Source organism: Chenopodium album, chromosome 9 (assembly GCF_948465745.1).
Source record: "Chenopodium album chromosome 9, dcCheAlbu1.1, whole genome shotgun sequence".
In the NCBI taxonomy this organism is placed as follows: domain Eukaryota; kingdom Viridiplantae; phylum Streptophyta; class Magnoliopsida; order Caryophyllales; family Amaranthaceae; genus Chenopodium; species Chenopodium album.
This window is the reverse complement of record NC_137842.1, coordinates 8,257,882-8,272,781: the sequence shown is the minus strand read 5'-3', so window position 1 is coordinate 8,272,781 and position 14,900 is coordinate 8,257,882. Positions and strand designations below refer to the sequence as shown.

General features: G+C 36.9%; 1 protein-coding gene across 1 annotated transcript; it reads right to left on the bottom strand.

Annotated features, from left to right (window-relative positions):
- Nucleotides 1-5,527: 5,527 nt before the first annotated feature.
- LOC145557406 (protein FAR-RED IMPAIRED RESPONSE 1-like) lies at nucleotides 5,528-7,435 on the bottom strand. Its single transcript, XM_081618587.1, has 2 exons — nucleotides 6,286-7,435; nucleotides 5,528-6,063 (listed from the first exon to the last, which is right to left on the bottom strand). The coding sequence occupies exons 1-2, from the start codon at nucleotides 7,433-7,435 to the stop codon at nucleotides 5,528-5,530; spliced, it is 1,686 nt and encodes a 561-aa protein (XP_081474713.1).
- Nucleotides 7,436-14,900: the final 7,465 nt, after the last annotated feature.

Here is a 14,900-nt window from a genome sequence, read left to right as displayed (position 1 = left end):
AGTTACACAATACAAACGTCAGTAGTTTAAAAATGAGGTGCAGTTTAATAAAAAATTACTAAGTGAAGAAAAGGAATAAGAAAAGAATAGGGAATATCATTTGCAATCATTTTAGGCAATGTTTATCCAAAAAAGAGGATTAATGAAAGATCAAAAATATAAATGTTATTAGAACCATAACTACAAAGTGGTAGTGCATTCGGAAAACAATAATTGGAAATAAAATTTAAAGTTATTGACCACCCTATATAGCGGTCTATATCAACACATTAAATAGGATTCATCAAGTTACTTAACACTACAACACTAAGTTAAATGTGAAATTTTGTGCATTTTGAATCAATATGAACACAGTCATTGACTACTCCAGTCTATATCAACACATTAAATAAGATTCTTGAAGTTACTTAACACTAAATCACTTAGTTAGTTGTCACCTAATGTGCAATTTGAATCAGTATAATACGAATGCTACACCTAAAGGTTTGTAAGTTGTTTAGTATCGGCATCAGAAGGTTGCACACACAAGATGGAAATACATTATGAATAGAAGAATGGTATCATCGACAATCACAAGTTCATACAAAAACATTTTGATCTTAGTAAAACCCTAGGAATATTGAATCCAACCCTACTGTAGTTCAGTTATACTTTTAATATTCATTGTTAGTGCTTGAATACCACTTCCCAATGAAATATTTGTAAACTCCAATGGGACTATAAAATCTTAAACACACCTGCCTCTCATTTTTTACATCTTTGTTTGGGTGAAACCCTAGTACATCCTAATCGAACCCTAATCCCACACAGTGTACTCTTTTCAAGAATTAGTTAGTTATTTATAAATAATACTCAGTCGGACTTAATGGCAATGAAATTGAACCATTTCCTGTGTAATGACAATATACATTGTTGATAAGGTGAAACCCTTGTACCTCCTAATCGAACCCTAATCCCACACAGTCGGACCCTAGTACCTCCTAATCGAACCCTACTCCCACACATTCAAGAATTACTTAGTTAATTATAAATATTACTCAGTCGGACTAAATGTCAATTACATTGGACCATTTCCTGTGTAATGAGAGTATTCATTGTTGTTTAGTTGAACAATAAAAATGAACTATTTTAGGAAAACAAAAATTAAATAAAGAGGATAACGCATCTACATTAAGCGAATTTAGAAATGATCCTTCATAAAGAGGTGTGTCGATATTATCTACAAATACTTACCACACAATATAGTTTTAAATGGATAACAAGGTCTCAGGTGGATCTTGGACTATAAGTCAAATGGAAGCTACACAAAGAACTAGCTAATAAGTACACATGTTATGAAAGTTTTTTGTGTTACCTAACACTACATTACAAGTACGTCCTCTACTGTAATTGATATATACTGCTAAACTTTTATCCAGGTGACGTATTATCGGCATATCCAAATTTGAACTTTTCGCCTATTGTGGCTTTTTCACCTTGCGTAACATCTAAGTAGACGAGGAATTTCTAGTTCCTCTAAGTAGACTTCATATTAATCAAAGAAAGGCCAAGTGTCGGGCCACCATCGATAAAGTTATTTACATAAACAGAAATAGATAAGAATTATGTTATCAATTCAAATTGTGGAAACACGTATATTAGTTTAGAGTAACTTGTTCGATGAAATACCAAATAATAAAATTATAATTACACCAACACTCAACGCCTTGTGATGTTTCAATTTTTAGACAAGCTGCGTACGAGGTTGAATAAATAAACATTGACTTTGTCGCAAATATAGTAAATATAGAAAGCAATTTATTTATACCAATGACTACAAGTACAATGTATAAGCAATTCAGTGTAATGAAATATGTTGCAGATGAAACCTATGTCCTCACTCACTGATATATAAAAGCTATTACTAAAAGAAGTAGTGGTACCACTATCATGACTCTTTTAGGTTAGTGATGTTGCAGTAGTTGAATGACTGGATCACAAGTAAAGACCCTATCACACTAATACAAAACTGATGACTGAAACCAATGCGAGCCTCCAATGGTACTTTATTCTTGTTTTAGTATCACACATTAACAAGGCCTCAAGTTACAAGTAACTCCTTCCCAGTGTGCTAAATTACATTAGGGAGTTGTATTCCACTAAGATTACTGACCACATTACTGGGGTAAAAATTGATACAACCTAGTCAAGACTCACTCAATACAAATTCATTATTGATGCATTTTGAGTCTGCACCCAATCTTACAGAGAGTTTATGCAAGCAGAATTTATGTGAGTTGTCAACATTGCAATGCAATCAACAAATTATGATAATAATAGTTACTTAGATACTGGAATTTGTTACATGAAATAAAATAAAGGGACTTTGTAACAAATTACGGAACAATACTTAATGAGACAATATAAAACACTAAGTTAGTTTTGATATGTACAGCAAAAGTACAGCAAAATACCAACCAACATAATGTATCATTCAAAATGTTGGGCTACCAATAGGACAGATTCCCATTTACATAAATGATTTCTTTACAAAAAATTTAGGAACTCGTTCAATTCACCTGTCCATCAATTCAACTGTCCTAATAATCAAAAAGTAATGAATAAGTTTCTTACTCCATCATTTACGCTTCCGAAAAAGGGTGAACATCACAAATTTAGTTCTCCATATTAACAACTGCTACGACCTACTGCATAGTTCCCGGGTTAAATGTGGAAGGGGATGGTTGCGTTGGAGATTGTTGGCTACCATTTTGGGAAAACTATAGTTGAGTAGCAGCTTTTTGGAACCAACCATGGGTAGACTTTGGCGTTGGGGGTTTTGGAGCAATTGGTCTGAAAATAGGCCTCCCACCAGCTAGGGAACAAGTTGAGGACCGAGGGGTGGGAGGAGAGTTGGGAATTGCTGCCCCTACAGCTCCTGCATTCATAGGCCTGTATTGGTTGTAGAAATAAGGTAAAAAAAACCAGGCCGATACTGGGCTTGACGATCACTCTCAGACCCTGCAACATGACCTGCCCCAATCGGGCCTCTAGAAACACCAGTGAAGTAGCCAATAGATCCATCACCATCAACCATCTGAATACCTCCTACAGATTGGGGGCTATATGGGAAGTAAAAACCCTGGTCCATGGACAACAAAAGTTCGAATTCATTTTACATGCAAGGTTGATTAACAGAAACAAATTAACAAAAACAATTGAAGATTAGGGAGATTACTCACCTGGCTGTTGGGGGGAGTGCTAAATTGTTGTTGTACATAATTTTTTTGACTAGAAGTCTTTCAAGTACTGTTACTCCTTCCACCCTTCTTCTTCTTCTCAATACAGGATGGGAATCGGACATTCGTTGTTCGATGAGGTGGCTTTTTCGGTATAGGAGGATCTTTGGGTATCTCCGAACAACTTCCTTGCCTCTGGGTGGATGGGGTAACGGGTGTTCCATTTTCACAACAACCCCCATTGTTCTCAGCCTTTTTGTTAATCATGTCTACCATCTCATTCACTTGAATCTCAAGTAACTGAAGGGTATCAAGAACAAGCTTCGTTGTTTCTTTGCGGAAGGACGACTTAGAGCAAACACAATTAAACTTAACCATCATCTTATCAAACCTACAAACCTCCTCTGTCTTACTTGGATCATGATAACCAACCTTGACACGGGTGTACGGCCTTATCACATCTTTCCTCCACCGCTTCAAGATGAACTTCTCTGGAATATCCAGTGGTCATGCAACTCATAAACCTTAATTATGTGACGACAGATAATTCCATGGTGTAGACACCCAAATGTATCTCCCCAAAACCAAACCCAGTGATGAGTGCCTTTCACTTCGAATCATAATCGAATGAAACGAAAGTGTGGAAAGGTCTAGTGTTGCGGAAAGTTTTATTTCTTTTCTTTTCTCTTCTCCCTGTTTTTGAAAACTTTATTTTAAGAAAACAGCCAATCCAGTTTGGTTGGTCCATGATATGGGTCCAATAGTGGTGTAGTTGGATGGGGTTTGCAAAGGCCTTTCCAACGATATATTATAAGCCCAATTTCGATGAATATTGAGGAATTTATGGCCAATTTACTAAACTGGGTCCGGTTTGAGCTTTAAGTACGGCCCAATGATCTAGGGGAGGGCCTAATATGATTTATCATTCCTAATGTAATTAGGAATGGTTTTGGTCTTCTAGAACATTCTAGAAGATTTTATCATTCTTAATTCAATTAGGATTCTTCAAAGTTTTAATTGGATCAAATAGCATTTTCGACCGAAATTATATTATTTTATCTTCCAGTACAATAAAATTATCAGTTTTTCGAAAACGCGTTGAAATCCAAATTGGCGTCCAACCCCAGGCCTTGGCGCCTGGAATCAGGATTGGCGCCAGACGCCAGTATTGGCGCCTGGCGCTAGCCATTGGTCCTGGCGCCAATGAGCCAGGGCTGGCGCCAAGGTGTTTTTGTGGTCTTCAGACTCTGTTTTGATAAATTATCTTTTTTGGATGATTTTCTCTATAAATATCGTATCAAAAACTCCGTTTTCATTCATCAACAAGCATCAATTATCATCTACACCGATCGTTCACCAATTCTTTTCATTCTCAAGCTTTCATTAATTCTTTAGCATTCTTTCTTTCTTGCTTTTTCATACAAAATTCCGCATTCATTAGATCTAGAAACACCTAGCCATATTCGAAGTTGCCTTCGCCCTAGACGTGAAAGGTTTTAATTTCTGAGGGTTTGGTCCCAAATCTCTCTTTCAATTATTTGATTTAACTGTTTTTATTATTATTATTCCTTGAAGTTACTAACGTGTGTATTTTGTAATTAGAAAGAGGTACGAGGCATCCAAGTAAGTACTTTAATGGTTTAATTGATTTATGATGTAGATATCATGCTTAGATTGTTATTTATGATTCCTAGTGTCATGTCTAGGGTATCTTTAATTTTAAGTATGATAAAGTATGATGCTTCCTATGTTCTTTCTAATGATTATTTATTATAATTTATGATTGTTTATTATGTTGCTTGATATGCATATTATTTTATTTATTATTTATTGCTTGATCACCTTTTATTGTATGTTAAAGGGAATTGGTATTTGCAACCACGCTTAATAAGATATTAATAATCTTGTTAGGTTAACTTTGATTATAATTTCAAGTGATCGCCAATAATAGTTTATTTGTGCATTAAATTCAACCAACATAGATTAAACAGGTTTAGGGTTAAACCTATTGATTGTATGTTAGTCAGAAAGCGCACATGAATACGAGCAGAATAAAGTAGAGGCCTATTATTAGGGCAGGTTCAATCTCTTTTAGGTTGGATTTGTACCATCATCCCCGAACCCTATTTTGGTTCATGACCTTATGGAGTTGACGATCTCTTGGATCGTTAAGGGGTGTAACCTTCACCTCGTGAACGGTTTACAAGTTCCTTAAAAACTTGTTGGCGACTCTTTGCTCTATCTTCTTCCCTTTTGGACGCCACCGTACTTTAGTGTATGATCACAGTGGGGTTCAAGTTAGTGGGATTTTAAAGGCTTGAAACTATTCCCCACACATGGCAGTCGAAGTGCTTACATTCACAAGAAGCATCCTTGGTTACAATGTCAAAAGTAACCACATATCTACACTTACGCTTAGACGGTATCTCCTTATTTGAATTTTGGGGCTTGTACCAAACTCTGTCCTCAATTACATGCTCAAGCACCTGCTCAGAAACTTGCCTTCTCTCAATACCACTAACATACATCATACGTGTACATTCACGCTGAACTTCTTTGAATTTTGCATCAGTGTAAATCTGTTGGAAGAGTAGCTCAGCGGGAAAGTCGGTGTACACCTTCCTAACATATCTAGCGTTGTTGTCATCAGTCTTCTTTTCTGTTGATGCTCTTACCGAGAGCGCTTCTTCATACCGCTCCACGAATTCATGTAACAAGGTGTGCTTGCTCAAATACCCGTTAAAAAAGCTATGAATACTTTCCACCCACTGGGTGGTTTTCATCCCTGCCCAGAACAAATGTTTCACAAAGGCGGGAACCCACATAGCCCTTTCTTCAAACAACCCTAACATACACCATTGTAGCTAAACACCCAATCAGAAATAATCACAGTGAGGGGTTATTGAAACTAGTAAATTTTTACCCGGAAATAAAAAATAACACAAAATTATACATTAGTCTATATTTCATCCTAATCAATCACCACAAAAATCAACATTAAAAGGCAAGAGAAATACATAAAACATCTACATGAAAAAAAAAATAAACAATCACTTTAACACCATACCTGCCAGCCACTCATCATCATCAGCTTTATACTTCTTAATTACCTCAGGCCACCATTGTTCGAATTCCTGACAGTCAAGGCTGTTATAGACAGCTCGGTGCAGTCCCTCCTTCAACTCAGGGTAATAAATGTGCTTACCTAACTTCTGAGAGAACTTGTTGAGAATGTGCCAAATGCACCATCTATGGGTTGTACCCTTCATAACCGCCTTCAATGCCTTCCTCATTGTCGGATCTTGGTCCGTTAGAATCCCAATGGGAGCTTTATCACCCATACATCTAAGCCAACTTGAAAATACCCATTCAAAAGTCTCGACAGTCTCACGACTAACAAGAGCACAACCAAGCAGAATGGTCTGCCCATGGTGGTTGACACCAACAAAATTGCAGAAAGGAAGCTTATACTCGTTAGTCAAATACGTAGAATCAAAGACAACGACGTCACCAAACTCCTCGTACGCCGCCCTACTTCTAGCATCAACCCATAGAACATCTTTCAACCGACCTTTATCATCAACTCGATATGTATGAAAGAATTTATCATTGTCCTCAAGCATCCTCTTAAAGTAGTCAAACATAACTTTTGCATCCCCTTGTTCAAAAACAAGTTTCTTCTGCTTCGCAACTTCAGCATGTAAATCCTTCTGCTCAAACGGCATGTCCTCCAACCCATTCCTTTGCTTTTCCATACTTCTATATATATTAGCCATAGGAACCCCAGCCTTTCTTTCAATAAAAAACTGCCGCACAAGATGAGGATTATCCACCAAAAATTTCTTCCTAAACCTACTAATGTTCTTTGATTTTCCAGGAGTAGGATTATGCCCAACATGTGTCAAATGGGCCTTATCAATAACCCATTTCCCAGACTTATTGACCTTGGCATATAGAAAAACAATGCAATCACATTTCTTCGACTTACGTTTAGGACACAAGTCTTCATCTTCACTGATCTGAGCATCAGACACCAACCTCGGTTCAGGCTTTTTCCTCTTACGCACAGTCTTACCATAACATTCACAAGTCCACCTACAATTACGCTTCATACCTTTTCCAGACTTAGCCCCACTAGCCCTCACAACACCAAACCCCTGCTGCTGGCCATAATTACGAAAATACTCATTAACCTCCAACATAGAAGCAAACACCATTCCTACAGCAGGAGGCGGGAGAGGTACATCCAACTCCGATTCCACGGGCTCTTCTATCTCAACACTAACTAAAACATTGCTCTTACCTTTCTTTGGAGTCCTAAAAGACTCCTCCCCAACAACAACCTACATTACACATTTCATACAACAATCATCAATCTCACCTCAATTTACCTATTTATACCAACATTTAAAAAAAATTTATCCATAATTTACCACTTTTCTATACAACCATAATTCACACCATTCTACAAATCAGTCATCAACATAACAATATACTATCCAAAACATTCAAATAACTAAGTGAGTTAACACAGAGAGTCATATACATATCCGAAGAATCAAACTATGAAAACACCAAATTACTCTCTTACTCACAAATATATCAAATACAACAATCAACCCAGAATTTTAAACACCCTATTTACATAATATCAATAATTTAAAAGGCTAATATTTAATTATCAACCATTAATCCTACAAATTGCTAAACCCTAATTTAAAACATAAATCGCAAATTCCTTACCTGATTTAACAAGGCCTCCAACGCCGCAGCACCGCCATCACCCACGTCATCATCAATAACTACGGCCCCATCAACGGCTTCGACATCAACGCTGACTCCATACTCACCACCATGGTACTTTTCAAGGTCCTCAGTTGTTTCCAAATACTCCATCATCCAAGTGCTAAGTCTCCCAATTCATTAAATTGTAGCGAAGAATAGAACGGAAAATATGGCAGGTTCCCCAAAATTGTGGAACCTTGCCTCGTTGCCAAGGTCGGGGAGGAACTCAATTTGAACAAAAGTACAAGCACAGAGCAACAAATTTTGGTGGGGATTAATGGAATGTTCCAGTTAGACAAGAAAGATATGTAAAGTGGGGTTACTCAACATAATTTTGTAATCCTTCAAATGGTCCCACACCGTTACAAGTTTTACTGTACAATTACATTTTCCCTCCAAATTGCAAAACCGTTACAATAAAAGTTGCTACTTAATTACAACAATGTCATGTTATGTATTTCTATATACATAACTAACCTCCTTTAGTACTTCTTCAAAGAAATGGAAAGGAAAAGAGGGGAGGGAGGAAAAGAGGAGGGGAGGGAAGCTTTCAAATCTCTCCAATTGTTGGAGGGATTAATTTTTTTATCTCTTTTGGTGTGTTTGGATTGAAGGAAATGGAGGGAAAGGAAGGGAAGAGAAATGGAGAGATGGAGTATCTTTTATTTGGATAGCAAATGAGGAATGGAGGGAATTTGAGGGGAGAGAAATGGAATGATTAAATTGTAGGAAATTAATCCCTCTAATAATGGAGAGATTTGGAAGGAAAAACTCACCATTCTTCCCTCCCCTTCCTTTCCCTCCCCTCCTCTTCTCCTCCCTCCCAAGGGCGAAGCCAGGGGGCTGGTGGAGGCCCGGCCCCCCGTGGCCTAACTGATGATTCTTTTTTGTTAAAGGCTGGCCCCCATAATTGATTATATATACAATAATATAGTACTAATATAAAGCCTATTAACATATAGCTTAGTGGTTGTAGACATAGTGGTGTGTACACAGGTCTTGTGTTTGATTCTTGTGAGGAATACTTGCACATCATTTTTTTTTTCTTTTTATTCCGTTTTTTTTTTAATTGTATTCACTATATCTTATACAAGTATTAGTATTATTTTTCCTTGAAAATCAATACTGTAATAGTGTAGCATTAGTTTGTAAGTTGTTTTGATTTCAAACTTACTTTTATTATATTTCCTATATTTCCAATGTACTAAATTAGTAAATTACATAACTTATACTTACATTTTTTTTATTATTCTATTATTTAATTTTGTGCAAATGAACCAGAGCAATACAAAATATAAATGGGGAGGACATAGGAGATAATAAAGTCTATACCCTATATTATTGTACACAATCCCTTTGCTTTAATTAATAAGGCAAGATCTCATAAGTTGTAATGTTGATTATTTTGATGAAATATTTTGTGTTGCTTAATAAACATAGTCAATCTATTTTATAATATCAGAAATATCGCAAAAGAAAATATTGTGCAATGAGAAAATTATAGGAAATACAATATGCTTAATAAATCTCGGCCTCCCCACATTTATATTCCTGGCTTCGCCCCTGCTCCCTCCCCTTCTTTTTCATCCCCTTTCTTTATCCAAATAAATTGTTTGTGTTTTTTTTTAGTGTTACACTTCTCATTTTCGGCCTTGTTTTTGTAAGTGTTACACTTCTTTTTTTTTGGCAAAAAACTACATTATAATATTATATCTCTCTCCTCTCAGGGTCCCCACCCAAACTCACTACTACTTTTTTTTATTATATCTTTCCTCTCACATTCATTACTTTTTAATAAACTATTAACCCCACTATCTTTCTTTTACAATTTTTTAATACTCCGACTACCCCACTTACCTCTTATTTTATTTAAGTCAATTAAATTGCCTAAAATTATGTGTCGATCAAATGTAACACTTAAAAAAAACACGGAGGGAGTACAATTTAATCCTTCCATTTCTCTTCCTCCAATTCCCTCTCATCCTCATTTGCTATCCAAATGAAAGATACTTAATCTCTCCATTTCTCTTCCCTTCCTTTCCCTCCATTTCCTTCAATCTAAACACACCGTAAGTAAAAATAATTTCAGTTCAGTAAAATTAATTTTTGTTTGGTAAAAATAATTTCAGTTCAGTAAAAACAAGTTCAATTCATTAAAATTCAGTTTTCTTAAAGAAGAATTATAACAGAAAATCAGTAAAAAAAAATAATTTCAGTTCAGCAAAAATAATTTCATTTCGATAAAAATAATTTAAGTTCAGCAAATATCATTTTGTTTCAGTAAAAATAATTTCAGATCAGCAAAAATAAGGGGAAGAGAACGAGGCCTAACACTAGAAGCATAGCGCCTTCATGTTATGTTTGCATATAGGCGGACAAAAACGTAAATTTACAAGGTAAATAAGCCATTTGACATTCAGAATGTTACTTTTTATGATTATAGTGGTACATTTTTTTGTACTATTATACATGTATATGTATATTGTATCATTATGTCTTAGTAGTACTATTATATCTCATAGTAGAGCAATATTATATTGCTTACATACTTATTTGTACTATAGGGTTACAACTTACAAGGGAGCAGTTCCGTCTGTTGAATCATGGCTGCCACTTTATCAAAATCAGTATTTACAAGCCCCGAAACCAAGCGAACACCAAAAGAAGGATGATAGTCAGAAGAACATGAAGTGGATTTGTCATCATCTTTGCCCATGGTGGCAGCAAGAAAGTAGGTACACCAAAATTAAGCAAAAAAAAAAACAACGAAGTGTAACAAAAAATTAGTTGATAAACAAATCAATTAATGGAGTAGACACCAAGGCAGAAAACAAATTGACAGGTGCACCAAAGCACTTGTTGTTGTGGAATACTAAAGGTGAGCAAAGAATGAATACCATAGGATCATTGTGCAAGGCCTTGACCTCTCCTCGGTCGACCTCACTCACTGTTACCTCCAGGATAGGCTCCACCTTAACCCCCTTCGGTATGCATGACTTATTTTCCCGAATTCCATGCGTCCTGCTTAATTCCTCTCATGGTTGGGCCGTCTGCGGCAAAGCCACCTGATATGACAGCCACAAAACCAGAGTCCGTGTTATTTCCATTTTTTTCCTTCTCATTTTGCTTTTTCTTCTCAGACTTATTGTCTGTCCGAGTGTATGTGAACTTGGACTTCATCACGTACAAATTGAGCATGCCCTTCTCGACCAGTTTGTCTAGCAACCTCTTCAAATTGTTGCACTCGTTTATATCATGCCCCACATCCTTGTGGTAATGGCAATACTTGTTTTTGTTTCTGTATTGGATCGAGCCTCTCATTGGCGTGGGCTTCTCAAATTCGAACTTATCTTTGATCTCGATCAAAATTAAATAAGAATCCTTGTTAAACTCATACTGCATTTCGTACTTCTTTGGCTTCTTTGACTTGGTTTCTAGGTCATCAGATACCCAGACTTCCTTTCTTTTGTACTTTTCCTCTTTTTTTTTCTCAGCCGAGCCTTGTTGAGAAGATTGCTTCTTCTCAGCCCCTTTGGCCGGTACTTCAGCTTTAGTGAGTGAACAGAAGTCTGTCACCTCAATATAGGCTTCAGCTTCTCGCAGAACGCCTGCATATGTCCGAAACTTTTTGCGGAACAAGTCAAATTTGAAACCATTATGCCTTAATACCCAGAGAAATCCCGAATAGGCCATTTCATCTAGAAGATTATGAATTTGGGCTTTCTCTTGATTAAATCTCTGGACGTATGAACACAAACCTTCATTCTTGGCCTGAATAATCGTAGCCAAATTAAGGCTAGTCTTCCTCGACGGGATGTTGTACGAAAAATTTCCAACGAACAACATGCTTAAAGTAGTAAAGCAGTTGATGCATCCGGCCGGCAGACTGTTGAACCAGTCCTGTGCCACACCTTTAAGGGTGGCCGGGAAGCACATACACCAAGTGGCATCTTCCACACATTGCAAATACATAAGATTCCGATACGAAGTAACGTGCTCTTCCGGGTTACCCGTACCGTCGTAGGCACTCACAAGTACACTTTTCACCTTTGCAGGCTGAGGAGTGTTGAGGATCTCTTGAGAAAACGGAGGCGGCTTGTCTCCAAGGTTTAACATGCGCATCTGCCATTCTATGGGCTGCGATTGAGCAACCGGTCCGGCCGGGTAAGCAGCATGGTCGAACGGTTGACCGTACTGTCCATACTGTCCAAAGACAGCTGGGTTAGTCGGCGGAGAAGTATTAAAATTTCGGGGAGCTGGATATTGAAACGGTTGCACTGAGCAATTGGAACTGGAGTTTGATTCCGATGAGCTTGACTCTCGCTGGTCCTTGTCGTGCTAGTACGCTTGGAGGGGGTATGGTTTGAGAAATCATCCGGCATTGACGGTGTAGAGGCCGTGTCCGAATAAGCTATTCGTTCACGCTGCTTGTGCCGAAGGTAATCCCTAGCATCCTTCCAACGCCGAGACGGCTCAGTAATCTCTTTATGAGGCCGTCTGACCTGCCCCCCAGCCGACTACGTTTTGTCAAAGGGCCGGGTCATATTTGCCCTCGGCACCCTCGGCGCACACTCATGCTGGCGGTATGGGGTATTTCCAACATCTTCAGCATTGCTCGCTTTGCTCTAGGCTTTCTTTTGTTGGCCCTCTCCTTCTCTCCTGGGCTTCCGCCTAGAAGAAGACGACCTCTTACCCTCCATCTCCTTTCGGAGCTTGTTCAAAGCAAGCAAGAGTGAACCAGCAATAACTGGACGATCCTCTGCCTCATGGAATGAAGCGGTCAGAGGGTTGCTAGAATGAATTATTGTGACTATATTCTCAACAAGGTCGTCCTCGCCGGGACGAGGGCCGACACCTGGTGTTTGACCATCCATTGCCATAATGGACGAGTATCCCCACATACGGCGCCAAATGAATTTGAGTTTTTTGGAATCCCTCGGGATACTGGTCACGCTCTGACTGGCAACGGGATTGGACACCTGCAAAAGCACGAATCTCCGGTGACCGGAAACGAAATAAATGTATAGAGAGAAATTAAATGTATAGAGAGAAATTAACGATCAAGTTAGTGACCGGAAACGAAATAAATGTATAGAGAGAAATTAAAGTAGAGAGAATTTGGAGCTTTTTATGCTCTATTAAATGTTATGTCACAATCCACCCTTCCAATCATCAATGATTGGGGTATTTATAGGGGTGGGGATTTGTGCCCTTTAGGGTAAGTGACCTAGAATTTAGGGCCATTGATTGGCTGCGCAATCAGCGAAGGACACGTGTTCTCTAGGGCGCCGTTTTGCGGCATTCTAGTTTTTTTTTTGGGCCTCCTGATATAAGGAGACCTTTATGGCATTTTGATTTCAAGGGCTCTCTTGCTCTTAGTACGTGTCATCTTCCTATGGTGACACGTGTTGCCCATTTATTGAGCCACGTGTCATCATGGGATTGGACCACGTACCTAAGGTATTTTTTACCCTAAACAATAACATTGATGAGAATTTCAGCTTGCTATTTTGGCTGCATCAGATGTTAAATGCTTTTCTACTTCCATCAAGTTGACTGCTTCTCGGCTTCCTTCAAATTAACTACTTCTCAGCTTCCTTCAAACTGGCTGCTTTAGAGTATCCGCAATGGCTAGCTACATGAGTTTGTAGCTAGCAATTGGCACATCAATATTTTCTTAGTTAAAATATGCTACAATATCTAAGCTACAACCTTCACAATGGTTAGCTATTTATTATTGTAATTGGGAATGATGATAATAATAATAATAATAATAATAATAATAATAATAATAATAATAATAATAATAATAATAATAATAATAATAATAATAATAATAATAATAACAACGACAATAATAATAATAAACCAAACATAAAAAAAAAAATAAAAAAAAAAAACATAAAACAAATACATAAAAATATTAAACAAATCAATGTAAGTACATTATTGGGTGGAGTAAAACCTTGTAAATCCACGGAGCTATAAGGTTTAACCTTAATTACAACCTTTGTAGCTCTACAATGGTGAGCATGTAGCTCCATAATGACAAGCATGTAGCTTCAGCTATTTATAAATTGCAAGTAAGTTCTTTTTATATTACCATTGTGGATGCTCTTAGATGCTACTACCACCAATACAAAGGACCCGTTTTATTACATTTTGAAGAAAGCAAAGCTCATTTTTAATAAAAGGTTCATTGTTACATAGGGGATATTTCCGTCTGGGACATGTTTTCCCAAACTCGCTAAACACCAAAGGAACTAGTTTTGTGAGATGATGGGCTGCTTAGGCTTTTAGCGATATTTTACGAGCATTTTTATCAATTCACTATGGAGTATTTATTTATTATTATTTTTTTTTGACAACAACTATGGAGTATTTGTTAATTAGCTAATATGTTTGACGCTTAATTTTGATTGTTTTTAAGTTGTCCCAATTAAGGAAAATAAAAATGAATACACTGGTATAAAAATATGAACCAATAATAGGGTAACTGCAAATGTACAAATCAGTGGTGTAAGTCTTGTCACTGAGACGCTCAGAATGAGTTAGAAGAATGACAATTAATTTGGTTTTGGCATTTTGGGCACCAAAAACCATTTCAAGGTGAATATATGTTTTGTTTGTATTCTCTATTCCTCTCTTTGTCTGCTAGACTGCTACCAATTGTTGTAGCTCCTATTTGGGGGATTTTTTTTTTTTTTTTTTAATTATTATTATTATTATTATTATTATTATTATTATTATTATTATTATTATTATTATTATTATTATTATTATTATTATTATTATTATTATTATTATTACTACTACTACTACTTTGATTTTTAATCTTGGTCTAATTTTAAACTCACAAACTATTGAAACATTTATTTTAAAAAACATAAAGAGTAT

Bases quoted from the DNA above. Each gene is read 5' to 3' on its own strand.
- LOC145557406 (XM_081618587.1), bottom strand. From the start codon at position 7,435: ATGGTGTTTGCTTCTATGTTGGAGGTTAATGAGTATTTTCGTAATTAT. The intron at 6,064-6,285 runs GTATGGTGTTAA...GGTGTATGTTAG, and splicing joins TGATGATGAGTGGCTGGCAG to GGTTGTTTGAAGAAAGGGCT.